Here is a 20,975-nt window from a genome sequence, read left to right on the forward strand (position 1 = left end):
AGAAGCTTGGATAATTGAGGCCCTACTATGTTTGAAATCTAATTTTGCTATTATGTCATTGTGTTTTTATTAATTCCTCAAGAGAAATATATTATAAAATAAGTTTCTCTTTCTTCTTTTCCCGTTCCATTTTTCATCTGTAGTCATTTGGATATTTTGTTGTTAATTTTATTTTATTATTGCAATGAAAATATAGTAATTAAAAATCTAAGTTCATAAATTTATTAATACTAGCCTTACCTCTTTGTTAAGTAAAAAGAACTATTATTAAAACATGTTATTTATTTTAGAGTTATGAATGGGCTTTGGAGACCATGAGGTTTGTTTCTCATATGGGATTAGACAAGATAAATAGTGTAGAGGGCATTACTAAGCTAATGAAGTATCTGCAGGATTATCAGGAAGATCATCCACCTGTCACTGATGAAACTTTTCAGGAAATGCTAGAGTTAGCAACGAAACTGGGAAACGATAAGTTAATAGACCAGTGTAAAGTAAGTATAAAAAAGTATATTAATTAAATGACTTAATACTAGCCATTACCTATAATGGCTAGTATTTTACTGGCCTTATTGGATGCATCAGATTGATTTGATTTGATTTTTTATGGTACTTATGCAATTTTGTCCATGATGCACTAAGCCCAAGAGCATCATGGGCTTAGTGCATCATTAATCTATCAGCAGTAGGTTATAACCTACTGCTGATAGATTAATTTTTCTTTTTTTTTTTTTTTTTTTTTGGATTGACTGCATTTTTTGTTTATTTATAAGTGTTAGTGTACTCCATTGTGATTTATTTCAAACAAAAAAATACATTACAAGAAATATAAAATATGTTAATTTAATGATATCTGGTATTGGTATATTAATACAAAAATAAAATTAATAATATACTGATGTTTAAAATAAATTGTATAATTTATTGTGCTTGTAGCTAGCACATGCATCAATTTATTTTTAGAATAATTGTCTTTGTGAAATTTCAGTTCTTGTAGGCAGTGGTGACTAATTGTTAAAAAAAAATTGGAACCACACATGCTAGAAGGCACCTGGAAGTTTATACTACTAATATACACTCGGTGATCACTGAATTATGACCACCCCATCTGTAATGGAATGCCACATAGCTTGCAGTATAAAAAGCTGAACAGGTTCCTATGCTAGAGCAGTGGTAATTTGCATCTGGTCATGCAAGTCAAAGTGATAAAGTAGTAGTTATGGGATGTAGTAAAGATATTGGAGTTTCAAAGGGGCATAATTGTTGGAGCTTGTGCTTTTGGTGCTCCCATATTGGAAATGGCATGTCTTGTCAGCTGCCCATGGTTCACTATGATTAAGGTGTACAAAGAATGGCATTAAATGGGTCAAACCACCCCCTACCAACAGAACTGTAAAGGATTACACAAAGTGGATATTCATGGTAAACAAAGGATGCAGCATGTTGTATGAGCCCAATTACTGTGTGACAGTTGACATTGCAATACAGTATGGAGATTGCAAGAACAATATCCCAAATGATGATGTGCTGTGCTGTGCTCTATGGGATTCCACAGTAGATTACCCAAGAGACACCTTGCCTTACCACTGATAAACATCAACAGCAAATGCTGTGTTGTTAACAAAATGCTGGTTGAGTGGTCAACCAGCATGTTGTTAACTCATGGTCACCAGCATGAGTGCTGGTGGCCATGGACCCATCATGCATGGTGCCCACTGTCTAGGCAGGTGGTGGCAGTTGCTTAATATGGGGCATCTTTTGATTGCAAGAACTAGGATCCCTTGTACGTATGGACCAATATTTCACTGGTGAGGTCTACCAGCTGCTCATAGGAGACCATGTGCACCCTACCATGTTTCATTTTTTACCGGACAGAAACGGGATCCTCCAAGACAATGTGCTGTGTTATGAGGCCCCCACCATGTATGAGTAGTTTGAGAAACACAGTGAAGATATCACTCATCTTGATTGGCCTCCAAATTTGCCTGACCTCTATCCAATTGAATACTTGTGGGATGTTTTGGAACTGGAAGTGAGCTGAATGGACATACAACAATCATCTATTCTGACATTATGGAAAGACTTGCAGGCAGCATGACAGCAGATCCCTAGAGATGTCTTCAGACATCCAGTGGAGTCGGTGCCTATGCGAACAGCGGCTTTTATCCATGCAAATGATGGCCCAACATGGTATTAGTTAGGTGGTCGTAATTCAGTGAACCCATACGTTAGCCATATGCTAGGCTAATAATATATGTCAGTTAGACATTAGAGCCAAAAATTGCTTGGTTAACAGTAAATGATTTATTCATCAATAAATGAATGTGAAAGTTGTTAACACACTTTTCTGAGGCCCACCATCAACAAGTAAACAGTGTCATGCCCTTTAATATAAATAAAAACAATCAAATAAAAAATAAAATAAATTGGTAAGCAGTGAGAGATTTCAGAAGAAATATATTTATATTTATACAGGGTTTCAAAAATGATGGTCAATAATTTAAAGGTGAAAGGTACAAACTAAAATAAGCAAAAAAGTTCCAGTGAACATCAGGCCGCAAATGAACTGTTTTCGAGATAATGCACATTTTCTGTTAAGATCTGCCACTGACTATGGGAGCACTAGTTTAGCAAAAAGCTGTGAATCCTTTGCTAAGAGTGGTTTTATTAAACATAAGATAATACATTTTTAATTTTTGGTTTCAACACCACAGGATTTACAGATGTTACATGTTATAGGATGCTACAAAAGGTGTTCGAAATGCTCTCCTTGCATCCGTATGCAGCTTTGTAGTCTTCTCTGCACTGAGTTGCAAATCCTCTCAGGCATTCCTGATTTGCTGAAAGGCTCCTTCAACCCAACACAGCAATTCCTCAACTGTGTTAATGTCAAGAAGTGTACACCAAGCTTTTTACATGACCCCAGATACAAAAATCCATAGAATTTAAGTCTGGTGATATGGGAGGCCACATTACAGGCCCACCTCTACCTATCCACCATTTGGCCATACCTTCTAGTTAGATACAGAGTCACAACTCGAGCAAAACATGCCGGTGCACCATCATGCATAAACCACATGTTCTGGCATTGCTGAAGTGGAACGTTATCATCATCAAGGAGGTCTGGAAGAACATTCTGCAGGAACTGAAGGTACAGCTCTCCTGTTAGCCTGTTTGGCAGAAAGTATGGTCCAATTAGACGGCCTCCTAGTAGTCCTGCCAAGATATTCAACGAGAAACATTGCTGATGTCGTGACTCGTGAATTGCATTAGGATTTTCGTCGGACCAAACGCGACAGTTATGAAAATTTAAAAATACCATCACAAGTAAACCCAACTTCGTCAGTGAACAAAATGTTGTTTAAAAAATTGGGTTTTCAGAACACACTGTTGTTGCATCCACTGGCAGGAGTTCACTCTGGGAGGGTAGTCTGCATTGCTGAGACCTTGTACCTGCTGGATATTGTAGGGGTACAGTAACTGATGATGTAAAATTCGCCACACACTGCTATGACTCAGTACACGCTCTTGCAGAGCAACCCTCCTTGTTGAAATTCCTGGATTTTGTTCTGTTCTTTCTAACACCCTTTCCTCAACATCAGGTGTTATGCTTCTGGGCCTACCTGCTCGTACTCCGTGTGCTAGGTGTTGATGTACCCTGATGAATGTGCACCTGTTGGGCTGCCTTTGGCAGAGAAATGCTTCTTAGTACAAACGTGCAGCCTCAAGTGCCCTGCCATTGGCTTTACCATATATGAAATACATGTCTGCTTGTCAAAGGATAGTCAACATGGAAAGAGGTTACAGCAACGAAGACAAGTACTAGTATACTTGCTACATCTCAGAGCATTGAGAGAGGGAAAAGGGAGAGAATGAACATAACCTAACCTAAACAATCAAGTCAGTGGTGGATCCCAACTCTGTACAGTTCACCTTGACAGTAGTGGATCCCAACTAGAAATGTGCAATATCTCGAAAATGATTCATTTACGGACCCATGTTTACTAGGTGTTTTTTTCATATTGTAGTCTGTACAGTTCACTTTAAATTATAGACCATCACTTTTGAAACAAAGCTGCTTTATGAGTTTTCGAGTTCACTTGCTTTACAAGTTCCTGGGTTTAAGAATTCTTTTTTTTTTTTTTTTTTTTCCAAAGTATCAACAAAATGGAAAATATGAACATTAATTGCAATAAATAAATGCTAATCATTCATAAATATGGCATTTCAAGCCATGTGCGTAGCTATACACTACTACTGTAGCGTTGTATGGGGGGGGGAAACCAGTTACATTAGAGTCGCCCAGAAATTTCATATACCCATACATGTATTGTCTGTGTTCTCTGGTCAATTTTCTGGACAAAAGAAAACCCCAGTTTCTGAAGAAAAACACCTTGCTGTCTACACCTGAGACTCAGCCACAGAGTGAAAAAAGCCCATCAAAGTTCCTCGTGTCATCAATAGGATTCAAACCCTGGCCCATGTTCTCTAAGGCGTTGATGTACCCTGATGAATGTGCACCTGTTGGGCTGCCTTTGGTGGGATTATTATCCTCACCGTCCTCTCCTCACCTGATGTGGAGAGGATGGTAATGATACTACTGTGCTACCTGCGCAGACTGTAGTATTGTATAGCTATTCTTACTACTGTGCATTCGTTTGTTTAGGCAGATTATATTATGTTATATGGTCAGTGTCTCACTGACTATATAACATAAAGCAGTTATGACACTGGTGTTACAAAGAGTGGTTGTGTTACTCTTCATTTTCTCTGTCTTGTTTTATCTCAGATTTATCCTGCTTATTAATACTGTACAGTATGCCAAAATGATTACTAAGGAGAGTGATATTAATAAAAAGAAACAGCAAAGAGGAATAACATTGGAAACAAAATTTGAGATCATAAGCAAATGTGATCTCATTATTCTTCATCATCAGTCAATGATAATGAAGAATAAACATTTTTTAACATTTGTATGACCTAAATAATTTCTTTATTATTATAATTTGCTTGATTTGAAAGGCTGTGTTTTCATTTCTTTAGATAAATAAATCATTGTTTCAGTATAAACTATTGTTTTGTTGACCTTTATTTAACATTAACATTACTATGGTCAAATTTCACTGTTGAGAATGTGTAACCCCTGTTTTTAACATTATGGGACGTAATGTTTAAAACACAGGTCTATGGTAAATATATTCCCGCTTTACGAGTGCATGCTATGAATAAATTAACTTGTAAAGTTGAGAACTACCTGTATGTATATATGTGTGTGTTTATATGTATATGTATTTAATCTATTATGAAATATAAGAATAGATGTAAAATGTATATCAGATCAGATTAATGCCATCAATTGTAGGTTAAACATTACATCAGGCTGTAATATAATTACTGCTAGGAGTATAATTGGTATTATATAGGTACTTAAAGAGTATTAAAACATCAGCATAAAAGTACTAAGCAGGCTGGCCGGGTGGGTAAAGTGCCTGCCTGGCAACCCAAAGGTCGTGGGTTCAAATCCCGCCTTGGGCTTGGATCAGAGTAAATGCAAAAACTTTGGGAGGTGCATTATGGCCACAGAAGTTGATGTGCCAACAACTAACAAAAAAAAAAAAAAAAAACCAAGTGGGCCATTAGGCCAAAAGAATCTAAACATTAATATAGCTTGTGTTGGTTTACATTGCTATACCCTATAAATAAACATATAATTTGCAATAAAATAAAAATATAAAATAGAATAAAATAATGATTATGTGGCTAATTATTGATAATTGGATACATTGAATGGCACTTTTTATAGGACTAACACCATTCAATATATCCCACCAATAATTAGCAAGGCTATCTGCTTCTGATTGTTATCTGCCTGTTTAACTAGGTCCAAATTATAAGCATAAAGGCAATCTATGCTAAACTTTAAATTAACAGCAAACAGACAAGATAACAGCCAGCCCGACAGATAGCTTTGAAACAAATAATACAGAAAAAGAGTGCCAACCATAATTTTCACTTCAATTGTGGTGTTTATTTATTTTATACATGTGCAAAAGAAAGCTTATGCTAACATAAGGATGTAAGGATAAGTACAGTAGTAGTACCTCACTTTCCCTCGAATTACTCTAATAGATCTTGAGTTTTAAAATTTAGGTTTAGAAAGTAAAAAGTGAAAAGCAAAGAAAATAGTTTTTTATAATGGTACTTAGGATATACCGGGAGCGTAACTGCCTGACCCTTTAGTAAGGGATCCTGGTATAACTACAAGGGATTAAAGGATTGAATGTAATAGACCAAAAGCTGGATTATAATAATAAATAAATATAGAATAACAATTGTAGATAGTAATAAGGAAATATGGAAATAAAAGAAATAACTATTACTAAATGTAGGAATATTTAAATAAAATTGCCTTTTGTAAGAATATTATAATAACTAAAATAATTCATCCTATCTGATATAATAATAAATAGGCAACCATCCTTACAGAACTGTTCAATTAAAAGTAACCAGTTGCAACAAAAATAATAAATAGGAATTTTCAGCCTACCACCCTATTCTGCACTAAGTATAAAAAAATGAATTTTTTGAGCACGTTACCTATTATAAAACAAATAGCGACAACAGCGCCCTCTCAGTTCAGGTAACTGCAAGACGAACTAAATAAATTAAATAAATATATTATTAATTTATAAAACCAAAGAAAGAAGCACCCCCTGAATTTCATGTAACTTTAAGACAGACTAATTAATTGAATTTATAGTTAATAGTACACTATAAATTTGAATTTTATTCAGATAATATCCTATGAAAATAAATACAATAGTTGTTTCCGAAATTTAGAATTACAGGTAACAAAACCAGTTGAGATGAAATAACTTTAAAATTATTTTACAAAGTAGAAAATCTTTCATCCTAATTGAAATTAGGATGAAAGATGAAATTGATTACTACCTTAAGAACAAATATAGGTACAACTTTTTCAATGAGCGTATGCTATATGTGACATGCTCTCAAGGCAGTGCCTACTATATACATATGTACAAGTCCTCAAAATGACTAATATGATTTCAAACAGCTATCATAGAATTGTAATATCAAACTTTGTGAACCAAAAGAAAAGGATTATAGGGAATGTTGAGAGCTAGTAACATTGAAATACTTATTTAGAACTTACGTTAGCTATGATGTAACTTGGATTTATATTATTGTGCCATTTATTAATAGCAATAAAAATGGCTTTGTGAAGATGTTTTGCAATAAAATTAGCTGAAAATCCATTTAATAAGCTTAGATCTCAAGTCTATAAGCAATTCTATGATATTGTTAGCATTATTACATATTTTTATCAATCTAAAGCTTTGTGAAACAATGATATTCCTGTGAATTCTCTTTGAAATATTAGAATGTGTTAAGCTAATGTGTGTTAGGCTAATGGATTTAAAACTAAATTCTTTGTGCTTGTCATATACTTTAGTGTATAATATTTTATCTTCTATGTAAATTTCTATATCTAGATAGGTAGCTGTACTGGTGCTATGCTTATTGGTGAATTAGAGCTAGAAGCTCTAATTCACATGGGTAGTGCTTAACTGTATCTTTAAGAAAGTTGGGTTCATTTATTACTATTAGATCATCTATGTAGTGGTAAAGTATTAAACTTTTATTTAAGTTTCTTTCAAAATGATGCGAATAAAGGTTAGCAACTAAAAAAAAAGAGCTGCAGACCCCCATTGCTATACCTGTATGTTGCTTATATATACTGTCACCATTAAATATGTAGCTATTAAATAAACATAAGTTAGTTATACAGTCTCAATAATCCTGTTGGCATGGTAATATGTTTTGGTACTCCTTATAATAATTACTAAATACAGTTTTTTGTTTGTTATGGGAAATACTAGTAAATAAGTTTTTAAAATCGAATGTACTTATATAATCAGTCTAAGATTGGGGTGTTATTTAGAATAATTCTGGATAAACTTATATTACTTAATATTATGTTGAGTAGATCCCAATTATTGGTGCATTCTATATATATATATATATATAATTTTTTTTAATATTTTTATTCTTCATTAGACTTATTCTCATTTGCAAATTGGTAAGATGTGAAAAAGGTTTCAGCATTCAGGATGTGGGTGTTGCAGTCACAATATGATACCAGGCGATCGAAAAGTTACTGTGCACCTACTAAAATCTTAAATATATTCCCATATGGTACTTAATTAAGTTACAAGAGATGTTGAAAATTGCCCCACTTGCTCATAGACCAGTATCTACAGATCTTATTTTGTTTGTAAATACACATGGCAGTTCATTCAGAGGGATTTTCCTGATGAATGTTGTAATGACTTCCTTAAGCTCAAGGATGGTGTAAGGATTGTCTTTGGGCTTGCAAAAGCTGTAATTCTTTGGAATTCAGATCCAGAAGTTGATCAAATTGAATCACGTGGTAAATAAATAAATAAATGTAGAGTATATCATTGCTTCAGAAAAAAAATAAAATGAGTTTTTTTACAAAATTTTGTACTTTTTTTTCTTTTTATAAATTATAATTTGATTTTTCACAAATTTTACTTAATTTTGGTAGTCAAGATAAAATAAGAACAAATTAATATTTAAAAGCATTTATATACAAAGATCATTTTTGTAAAATTTATATTCCATACATCATTGAAAACTGAATACTGGGAGCCTCCACATACTTGAGAAACTCGCTCTTGAAAGTAGTAGTGCAAATGATGGAAGAAAGCAAGCTTATATGGCATCAGCCAAAACAAAAAAAAAAAAAAAAAAAAACATCTACAACTTCACCCATCTATACCCTCCAAGAATTTGTCTGGTTCTTCCTTGAATTAATTCAAACCATCTGTTTCCACAACAACAGATGAAAACCTGTTCCAACAATTAATCACTTGCTGGCTGAAGGCAAACTACTGCACATGTATCCTGCAACCAAGCTTCCTCATCTTAAATTTGCACCCCTTCATGTACAGTCAGTTTTGCTATAACATGGTACCTGTATTCCTAAAAATCTCCACGTTATGGTATTTCACACATTAAAATCAACAAGGCTTATGGGAAAAATAGGGATAGGGGAAGAGCACTCAAAAAAACGTTCAGTCTGGAAAGTAAAATACTAAAAAAAAGTTAAACCCGATAAAATTGCTAACATAGGTTTAAACATCTTAAATTTCTAATAAATAAATAAATATTACAGTAAATATAGCACTTTACCTTGACAAGATACCTTGTATTGGTCAGAGACTATGTATGCTTACGTACATAGCTTAATTAATACTGTAATACATGCATACTAATTGATATTTTTGTTTACTGACATTTTTTTTTTTGGAATGTAAAATTTAAAACAGTAAAAAAGATAAGCAATCAATAACAACAAACACAGCACGCATAAATTGCACAAGTGAGATACAGAGTAACAAGTTTACGAAGCTTAAAAAAAATAAATGAAGAGAAGATTATGAAAAATTATTTATGCTTTTTATATGATTGAATATTTCATGGAAGGGGAAACATAATTCGCCATAATAACGTAAAAACCCACACAATTCCAGCTATCAGTATTATCACAAATACAATAAGATCGAGTTTACTACCCGTTTATAATTAGATTACACTAACATAAAATCCCAATAAACTGGGAACTGCAAATTGTTTTTGTTGTTTTATGGTAGTGACTTCCAGATATGTGCTCCTCTGCTAAAGCTATCATGCCTCACGAAATTTCTGTTCGAATAGAAAAATGTGAGCTCCTGAAAACATGTTAGCCTGCAATATCACTTGTTATCTTGTGAATATAGCGAATGACAATGGTGAGTCTCCAATCACTACAACTACAGTAAATGTGAAATATAGCTCTCACACATTTGCCGTTTGACATTTTTTAAGCTTCATAAACTTGTATGTATTGCTGCACAAGTCGCTACGTTCAGCTTTTATTCAGTGCCAGGTTTTGCATTCACCTGGTGTTACTTTCAGACGAAATTGCACATGAGCCAACTCAAAAATAGTGTTATATTTGCATTGTTCCCTAATATATCAGTCGCATTGGAGCAAATTTGCATTGCTAAAATGCACGTTATAGAAGAACTGACTGTATGTAGTCTCAGCAAGAGAAAGAATGCCATTAACATTCAGCTTACTAAGGCGCATTTAGGGCTAGAGCCTCAAGCTGTGAACAAATTTGGACTATGTATATATAAACTGCTTTAGCATCATAATACACAGCCATATTTTTTTAAGGCGGCATCGTTTTAGGTTATATCTCATTTTGTGAATACCTTCACAACGAGTTGCCATGATATTGCACTACTTCGAATAAGTAACACTTCACCTAAGGAGAAGACTTAGGTGAAGACTTAGGATAGGTACCACTTAGGTGAAGACACTTCACCTAAGTGGTACCTATCTGAGAATAAGTAACATTAGGCACCTCCGTAGCCAGGTGGGAAGGAGCAGCAGTGCATAGCACACGCTTCTTGATTAGACCGGGGTTCGAGCCCGTCACCACCAAATACCGAGGATGCGGAAAGGTCAGGGAATGACCACCGCATATTCCCGGAGCAATATGGCCTTAGTTGCTAATGCTCCTAAAAAAAAAAACCAAATAACAATAAGTAACATTAGTCTTCTCCTTAGGTGAAGCGCTACTTATTCGAAGTAGTGCAATATCATGGCAACTCGTTGTGAAGGTATTCACAATATGAGATATAACCTAAAACGATGCCGCCTTAAAAAAATTTCTGTTTATTTAGAAATGGCTGTGTATTATGATGCTAAAGCACTTTATATATACATTCAGCTTACTCAATCCATTCAAGGCCTTAAACACCTTAATCAGATTACCCTGCAGGTATCTGGTATCCAAACACTGCAATTTGCAGAATTTGAAGTCTCTCTAGGTAAGAGCACCCTTATAGATCTGATGGGTGGATGCATGTAATGTCTCACAAATCACATATTAATTATTATTTTATCACAGGCTATTTAATATTTTATTAAATAGTCTATGATAAAATCAGAGTAATAAAATGCCAGTAGTGTGCAATTCACTTTGCTAGGTAATAGTAATAGTATAAAATAAACAAGTATTGCATTTTCTCTTCATGTATAAATAACATAGTTTATAGTATAATTATTTTTTATTTTTAACTTAATTAAGGGAGAAATCATTATCAAATAAATTTAGCCCTTCCTGAGGAAATTATTCTCCATGTCATATCATTGGTAGTAGTTGTAACTTTTAGATAATTAAATAATTATACAGGCTTAGACTGTCTTAAAATTCATGCATATGCTACATATTCAACCACAAACTGTGGAATAATATGATTACATGATGAGCTTCTCACCTGTTAGTTTTGAGTTTATTTTTTAGTTATTGTCCATAGTAATTTGTGCTCATGATTAATATGCTGAATAATGTACACTAAGTGGCCACTTTAATAGGTACACCCACATAATAGCAAATAGGTGCCCTGTCCTTTAGCCATCAGAACAGCCTGGATTCATCGTTGCATGTATTCAGTGAGGTGTCAAAAGCATACCACAGGATTCTGGTCCATGTTGACTCAACTGCTTTCCACAGTTGTTGCAAATTGGATGGTTGCAGTTATTTACTCCAAAGAGCTTGTTCCACCTCATCCCACAGGTACTCACCTGGATTGAGATATAGCGTCTGGGGCAAATGCAGCTTATCACAGTAGGCTGCCTTCACCTCACGTTTCTACAACCAGTTCTGTGCAATTCTGGCCTATTGATGTTGTGTATTATCCTGTTGGAAGAACCCATTATTAGATGGATGCAACACACCCATGAGAGGATGCACCTTGTCAGAAACAATTTCCAGATAACCCGTGGTGTCTAGATGTTACTCCACTGGTATTAAAAGGCCGAATGTACACAACAAAAGTTCTCCCCATTCCATAACACTGGCACCACTACCAGCCTGCATTGTTGGATGGTCCATCAGCAGGAACCAGGATTCATTAAAGCAGGCAATATTTTTCCTCATATTCCACTCCAGTGTTAAGTTCAGAACTCCTGAACCTCCTGTAATCATGCTCTTGTTTTTTGCTTATAGGAATAAAATCCTGTTTGGTCTTCGCCTGCAATGCTCCATCTGTGACAACATATAGCGTGTTCTGAAACGCCTCTTTGGTTACCACTGTAGCAGTGAGTTCTGTTGTCTCAACAGGGTCGCAGTTTCTGAGATTTTTGTACTAGTGCATCTGGTGCCAACTACCATGGGGCACGTTCAAAGTCACTTAAATCTTTTGTATTGCCCATTCATTCTCGCACTGAATTGCCTACATATGTGTACTACATATCTACTGACCTACTTTTATTACATGGTATGAATGTATGGTGCTGTTTCTGAGGGAGAACTCCATTTCACGAAAAGGAAAGGTGTACCTAATGAAGTTTGTATTCAGTGTACAACAGAAATTTCTAGATTATACTACACAGTCACCATGCAGTAAATGCATCTACCTATGCGGTATGCTTAGGAATTATTGTTAATTTTTATTTCAATTTATATTCTGTTGCACATCAGATGTTAAAAATTGCATTTCTTGTTATAGATTGCCCAAGCTCGTTGCCTTGAAACGATCGATTTAATTCAAGCTCGACAAGCAACTTTATTAAAATCAAAACAGCAGCTTGAGTCAGAGTCACTGCGCCAGTTGTCTTGGTGTGGTGAAGATATAACACCTCCACATCGCACAGCTCGTTCTAACTCACAGCCAAACAATTTATGGGTACCCCAGTGCTCCAGTACTCCTTATCCCATTCCAGAAGCTGTTCCTTATCAAAGACGGAGATCCATCGCCACGCCAACTTTTCAAGCATATGGCTCTCCTGTTGGTTCCTATACATCATTTCCAACTAATTATTATTCAGGGTTGAAAGAAACTGGTAATCTTGATAGTTACATTCAAGAAAAAGAAGAACAGTTTTTAAATCATGGCCTTATTACAGATGATCTAACTTCACAAGGCCCAGTTACTTCTATTTCAAGGACAATGCTTGAATCAAGAACAGGACACCATAGCGCAGATGGCCATTCATCCATATCATCTACAAGTGGCAAGTCTGTTCTTGGTGGCTTGAAAGAAGGAAGAACAAATAATGTAATTCAGAATGGTAACCCACAGAAGCCAGTGAAAATATATACTAGGCGTAAGACATGGCAGTTATGTGAGGAAGCTTTGGAAAAAGCTACAGCTGAAGTTAGGGAACAGAATGAAAGGTTACGCTCTGATAAACTACATCCTCTCCCTGACAGTAGTAGTGAAAGTATATCCAGGTATTAAGAGTTAATCATTAGTTGGTGAAAAATTTTGTGTATATAATCTAGTTGAAATTGTAGTTTATAAATTTTAAAATATTAGTTTCATGTTTTGCTAATTCATTTAAACTTAATAATTGGACACAGGCACTGAAATAGTATAGAAGCATTACAGTTTCATTATTCTAAATGTACTTAAAGCTTTCATAATCTGACATGTAGGTTAGTGCAAAAGCATAATTTTAACGTAGCCATCTACCAAAGTAAGTTAAATTAATAAATTAAATTGGCATCGTGTTGGTTATATCTCATATTGTGAATGCCTTCACAACGAGTTGCAATGGTATTACCTTGAATAAATAACACTTCACCTGTGGAGAAGACTACTGTTATTTATTCTCAGCGGATACCACCACACAGATGGCACCGTTTCAAAGCTTGTTGGCTTCTCTTCTTGAGAAGCCAACAATAAATAACAGTAGTCTTCTCCACTGGTGAAGTGTTATTTATTCGAGGTAGTACAATACCATCGCAACTCATTGTGAAGGCATTCACAATGTGAGATGTAACCAAAACGATGCCAATTTAATTAATTAATTTAACTACTTTGGTAGATGGCTACGTTAAAACAATGCTTTTGCACTAACCTACATGTTAGTCATTCTACCTCATAGGATGAGGCCATTGCCCTTAAATAATTTATAGCTTTAATAATCTTAATGTAATATAATCTCACCTGTCTTGTCAGTTAGGTCAGCTCCTTTTAACCTTTTTTGGTCGTGAAACCTTTTTCCACACACACTAATTAAAAGGGTAACAAATCTCACCTTCCCAATTTTTGTTCCACTGAACTTCTCTTTCCAGAGTAACAGAAAAATCCATTAACTGCCCACTCTTAAAACTATCTCAGTGTTCCATATGATCAGTGATTGCCAAATGGATTCCATAATTGGCTTATGTTACTCCTATTTGGAAAATTCAATGGAAAAGTTCAGTGAAACTCAAGCAGTTGTTCTTTGCATTTCTAAGGCTTCTCCCAAGTTCACTGCTTTCTCCCACTGTTTTTCCTCATGTTACGTTTATTAATGGCCTTCCACTGACTGTAAACCTGAATACTATTCATAGTTTTTCTGATGGTAGCACATTACATTCCACCTTCCAGTTTGAGTAACCTTTCCCTGCACAAACAGCTTCAACTTCTTGAATACCCACTGCCGATTCATTAAATGCCAATCTCCAAGTAATTCTCTAGTGGTGAGGAAAAACTTAGTCAGCTTCAGTCCTTCTAAAATTCAGTCTTGTCTTATTTTCTGCAAAAAAGTCTACTTCCTTCGTGCTCATCTTCGATTACACAACAATCTCTTTATGATTTCATTTATCACCATCAGGAATTTCAATGACTTATAATCTCTCTTTTCATAGGTACAAGCATTTTTTTTTCTCTGTATCAAGAAAACTGAGTTTCTCTTTCACTCTCAGTGTTGCTTTTTTCTAAGCAGCTACTGGCTTTGTACAGGTCTCTGCTCTACCATAAGATATTGTTTCTACATTTGAGTGATGCACTCAGAACTTCTCACAAGCTCCTAGACTGTTCAAAAAAGGGCAGTCAGTTGAATTAATGACATGATCTGTCTCTTACAAAATTTCTCCACTCTCTTTATCACAGACATTGAGTTTTTGTTACAGCCCTTTCTATAGCTTCGTTTTCCACATGCCATAAAAACCAAACCAAACTAAAAGCTCTTTCTGTAGCTACTTCCATGGGCATTGTTCTTTTTAATTGATATTTGTAATTCCACTGCTCTCTTCCAAACCAGTTCTGTAACATACCTCAGTTAGTCAACATCCACTCACTGTCCAACATCAGACTCATAGAACTAATTTTTTCTCTTCTACTCATTTCTTTGAAACATCCTTGCTTCACATGTATTTCCCAAAAATTACTATCTAATACAATTCATGTTTGGGGTTTTCATTAAACAAAATAATGAAAAAGTTATGGAACGCTTTTTGAATCCATGAAAATCTTTTTGCAGAACCCCCAAGGTTTTATGGAAGGCAGATTGAAAACCACTGAGTTAGGTTAATTTTATTAAATGAACTTAGGTCAATGGGTTTCTAAGAATAAGTTACAAGGCTGCTAATAGTATGAGACCTCAGTATTCTGTATTTGGTTTGTCTGTTTAGTAAGATGAAAAACCCAGTCATCTGGAAGGGAAAAAATCATGCGTGAATTTTGCACCAACAGCAGATAAAACATAGTTTGCATATGTGCAAATCTGCAGTGCAGATGTAGGGCCCATGTACTTTGTCGTAGACATTCTCTCAGATCTGAAAAGCTAGGGCTTACTACCTGGGAATCTAGAACACTAATATTTAGGTGACACTTGTGATTCAAGTGGAACGAATTTTGGTGAAGTCCAATCCTTCTGTGACAACTAAATCTTCTGCTTGCACCTTCACACTGATGGGACTGTTAGTAATCCTGGGTATAACCCCATGTGCAAGTTCCAAAATGCAGTTCCATCATGCAGTATGATTGATGGCTTTTGAGGTTATGATGAGTGTACTGGTGAGATCCAATTTTTCTCATACTTTGATGGTACAGCTCTAAAACTGTTCGTAGGCAAGCTGCTAGATAGTCCCTGTCATATATATTTCACAAATAGGAGTCTACAGCTCGTATGGTTATTTTCGATGGCACTCAGCTTTCTATACAAGATCTCATAAATCTATTAAGGATCAGCCCGACTTCTAATCTTGGCTCTTGGCATAAGCACATCAAAAATATTGTTTCCTCAGCATCTATAAAACTGGGTTTTCTCTTTCATTCTTGATGTTACTTTTCTTCTAAACTCTACTCTGTACAAATCTAAAATCTGCTCTACCATGGAATGTTGTTCCCACACCTAGGATGGTGCTCCCAAAATCTCTCTTAGGCACCTAGACCCCCATTAAAAAGAGGGTAACCAGTTTAATTAATGACCTGCCTCTTACAAAGTTCTCTCCCATTTACTGTCCAACTTCAAACCCACAGAACCCAATTTTTCTTCTTCCGCATTTATTCCTTCAACTTCAGCTTTCTGGAACACTCTTCCTTCACATGTATTTCCTGAAAATTACAGTCTACAGAAATTCAAGCCTAATATCAACAAGTATCTTCTTATGTCTTCTCAACCCACATATGGTACTAAGTACTGTAGATTATAATACCTTTTGTGTTTGGGGGGTTTTCAAAAAAAATCATCACTCTCCCCACACTGATGGAGAAAAGACTTGAGTTCAGATGTCACCAATGACACTAATAATTTTTATGAGCCATTTTCACAGCATGGTTGAGTTAGTCATCTCAGGCAGGGGTATGCTTTTTCCTCCCAAAAACTGTATTTTTCATCCAGAAAACAGGAAAATCGACCATAGAATACATGCAATTTACAGACAATATATATTGAAACCTCATGGCCTTAGTTACTTTGGCACTTAACACACATTATTTAATATATGTAGGAGCAGGGTAACGTGTATGTATATATGAATAAAATCTTTTGTAATATAATAAATGGTTTATAGATTTTCAGCATTCCAGAAACAGATGAACTTGCAGGCTTAGAGTGCAATTCCAAAATGGCAATTACCCACATGCACACACACACTGAGATCTAATTCATGGTCTTGTTCCTGTGAACAGCCACTTATTAACAAGACCTTCTACTTTGGACTCAAGGATAACAATTTATTCTTATATCCTGCTGTCTCTACTATGATTGCAAGCCTAAGCCTTCATGGCTAAAAGTTTGTCTTTGGAAAAACCAAAGTGTCTACAAGACAGAAACGCATGCAATTTTCAAATTACTTCAGTGCCTGTATTGAAATATAATAAATATAACCATACAGCCTTTACTATTTGTAGCTGCATCAATGAATTTGGCCATGTGCGAGAGATTTTTCTTGATGAAATGAGCAAATATAATGGAATTTTCTCCTAATGTTTTTTTTTTAAGTTTGTTTTTATTGTGTTCTTACTGGAAATTTCTTAGTCTTACTGGAAATTTCAAAAAAATGTTACTCATAAAGAAAGTAGAAAGGCTATTTTGGAATGCAGAATGTGCAAATATGCAAGCAGAACTGGTGGATAAGTAAGTTATTCATGGATTTTAGACAGCACATAAAACATAGTTTGCATATGTGGCAGTCTGCAGATATAGGAGCAGAGTTATCTGTATATATAAAGTGAACAAAAAAAATGAAGGAAATAGAGAGTGATAGAAGGGGGATAGAAGGTAACAAAAAAATGTATAATAAAAACATATAAATGTATAACAAAATGGACAAAATAAGGATGTTGCCACACAATTTATAACACCTGCCTCTCCTCAGGTGGGGCATCTCCGTAGCCAGGTGGGAAGGAGCAGCAGTGGGTAGCACATGCTTCTTGATTAGACCGGGGTTCGAGCCCGTCACCACCAAATACGGAGGATGCGGAAAGGTCAAGGGAATGACCACCGCATATTCCCGGAGCAATATGGCCTTAGTTGCTAATGCTCCTAAAAACCAAACAAACAATCTCCTCAGGTGGTCAAGCTAGGATTGCAAGTAAATAGCAACATGTGTCATCATTTTTATGATACTATAAATTAATGCAGTGTAACATATACTATTTGCAACAATTACGGTTAAGTATGATCAAGCGTAAATTGTTACCATAATGCCAAGATAAAGGGTTAAAAGCATAAACATGTTTATGCCTTTTACTCTTTATTTCCTGTCTCCATCTTTTTTTTTTTTTTTTTTTCACTTTATTGTGCATGCTCTACATAGGTTTACCATTTACGGCCTTTGACTGCACTAGACTACTTCCTCTTTTTTTCCATCTTTCTGCCTCCTTGTTTCCACTTTCTTGTTATTCTATTCAACAGATATATATATATATAATTATAAATAAATAAAATCTTTTGTAATATAATAAATCATTTATACTTTTTCAGTATTCCAGAAACAGATGACCTTGCTGATTTAGAGTGCAATTCCAAAATGCCAGTTACCCACACACGTTCAGATCCAATTCGTGGTCCTGTTCCTGTGAACAGCCACTTATTAACAAGAGCTTCTACTCTCGACCTACCGGAATCAGTAGTTAGTGAATTATCACACAGTGAAGAATCAGCCAAGGCCAAAAAGTAAGGAAATACTATTATTTTCTTAAGAAAATATTCAAGTTTTAATAGTGATTCTTGTATTTTAAATTTAGTATTTGCTTTCAATAATGCAGATCAAAATGTAAAACTTTGATGTGGGGAAAACTAAAACTTCTCTTACTTAATATTGTTAACTATTAATCAATCTTTGTGTCTGACCATATTATACAATATGGTCAGACACAAAGTTCTCTGAGCAGTGTAGATAGGGCAGAAAGATAAGCCCATGTCCTGTTGTTGATATATTGAACATTGAATGCACAAAAAAAAAGAGAGCCTTCTTGAAAGGGTTACTCACTTGGTAAGGTCTGCAAAAGGGCACCAGTATAAAGAAAGACTGAATGTATGAACTACAGAGTTGGCAACCATGCATCATAGAAAGAACTTGATTGAGTGGGGTTAGTAAAATGAATGAAGGTGAAATTTTCACTCTTATAAATGCTTCCAGAACTAGGCCAAAAATTTAAATTACAGGGAAAGAGATTTAGATCAGATTTTCTTTTAGTCAGCAAGTTGTTCCTTACTGGAATAAGTTACCTACATGGGTAGTTGAGGTTGACAGCTTGGGGATATTCAGAACCTACTTCCTCAAGCTGGCTGGTTACCTGCTTGAGGAAGTAGGTTTTAATGTTTTTTATATATTTATTATTTATTAATTTTATTATTATTATTATTAGTAGTATTTATTTATTTTTCAGCGACTGCAGCAAAATCCTGCTGTCTTTGCAATATATACCTAATACTAATATACATGAACTGGAAAAATTATGAAACATCTGAATAGGGAATTAGGAGACTTCCTTCTTTTTTTTTTTTGCTTTCTATTAAATCCTGTTTCAAGCAGTCTCTCTGTTCCCAGATATGAGTGGCATCTCCCTAGACTACAATTGCTAGTTAGTTGCTACCCAGTAGCTAATTGTGATATTTTTTATTCTTATCTTGAACAGCTATATCATATTTTTTTTAGAAAACCATGGTTTAGTAAAGGATGAGAGTTATAATTATATTGGGAAATAAAGTACTTCAGACCTAATCAGATGGTTGGCAGACAAGTAGCCAGTGGGAAGTGGTCAGTAGGACAATTGATCAACTGTATAATCAGTCACCAGGACAGTTTGCTGACACCACTTTATGGTATTACAGATATGTGAAAAATGGGGATTTTATTTCCTTTTTTTTTTATTAAGTTCAAATATAAAATAAAAAATCAAATAGAGAAATAAATTAATATAGTTAAAAATATCATATTATTTGCAACAATTACAGTTAAGTATGATCAAGCACAAATTGTCACCATAATGCCAAGGTAATTTTAGGAATATAGAATAAATAGACATGAGTGGGTCATGGCTTATTATTATCAGCCTGTAATGTCATTTGATATCTTCTCTTTAAAAGAAAACTGAAATAGATATACAACATCACTAGCATGTCACTCTCGATAATAGTGTAATTTAGTCTATAATGCCTTTTCATTTTTCTCTCATAGTTTGACTGATCTTTCAAATGTAGTTATCTTTCCAAAGCAGCTATTCATTTGCTTCTAGTGTATTATGAACAAAAACTTAACTATTTGGTCAAGTTTTTGTTCATAATGCACTAGAGGAGCAGCTGAAAAGTAAAACAGAATATGTCTGTTATTTGCTCAACAAGGGGGGGGGGGGAAAGGTTTTTTTTTCCGTTTCATAATTTTCATTATATACACATTTCTCTATAATTAATATTTTTAATGTGCTTAATTATTCACATTTTATGTTTATGATATACAAAATTAAGTATTTCAGTATGAATTGAACTATTTTCTGTCTGAACAGGACACTCATGTTGATAACAAAGGAAATGGTTCAGACAGAGAGGGATTATGTGAAATCATTGGAATACATAATTGAGGTAAGTTATGTACCTTCTTTTGTATAGTGAAACTGTGAAGATACTGCTGTGAATTAGTATATCTATTGGAATAACCATTTTTTTCCCTGTTTTACCTTGTAAAACAGATATGCTAATAAAACAATGAAACATTTTAACCACATGCAAACTATCTGTACCTCTATGGCAAAAGGATAAACAAATGCAAGAATTACCTTTGAAAAATGGTTGGTCATTACAAGTGATTATTAAATTACAGTAATAATTGTTCCTTACGTTCCTTAGAAATGCTGCAAATACCGAAAACGTGAATACTGAGTTATGACTCCCACAGTAATAAAGGGGTTCCGTTCCAAAGTATGAAATATATAAGAAAAACTAGTCTAAAATTTTGTCTATGTATGTATTATATGTACCTTCATAATATGACTATGTACACAGACGGTACATAGTGAAATGCAAGCATAAGGAATCGAAATGAAAATAAGAAACAATTTAATATTAAATGTAATATTTATTAGAAATTTCAAACAAATCTTTCAATCCAGCGCCTTTGCTATAGCTAAAAAACTTATCCCGCCAGTGCTATCACCAGT

At 34.6% G+C, this 20,975-nt stretch overlaps 1 protein-coding gene across 3 annotated transcripts in view; it reads left to right on the plus strand.

Annotated features, from left to right (window-relative positions):
- LOC150090018 (pleckstrin homology domain-containing family G member 4B-like) overlaps positions 1–20,975 on the plus strand; it is a 1,014,666-nt gene that overhangs the window by 932,795 nt on the left and 60,896 nt on the right. For all 3 annotated transcript variants that reach the window (XM_090389713.1, XM_090389714.1, XM_090389715.1), the window contains 4 exons: positions 291–494; positions 12,609–13,333; positions 18,301–18,492; positions 20,325–20,400. In XM_090389713.1, the coding sequence (XP_090245839.1) occupies positions 291–494; positions 12,609–13,333; positions 18,301–18,492; positions 20,325–20,400 (1,197 nt within the window). The remainder of the gene's footprint in view (positions 1–290; positions 495–12,608; positions 13,334–18,300; positions 18,493–20,324; positions 20,401–20,975) is intronic.

Source organism: Mastigoproctus giganteus, chromosome 2 (assembly GCF_048544385.1).
Source record: "Mastigoproctus giganteus isolate SK-2022 chromosome 2, ASM4854438v1, whole genome shotgun sequence".
Classification (NCBI taxonomy): domain Eukaryota; kingdom Metazoa; phylum Arthropoda; class Arachnida; order Uropygi; family Thelyphonidae; genus Mastigoproctus; species Mastigoproctus giganteus.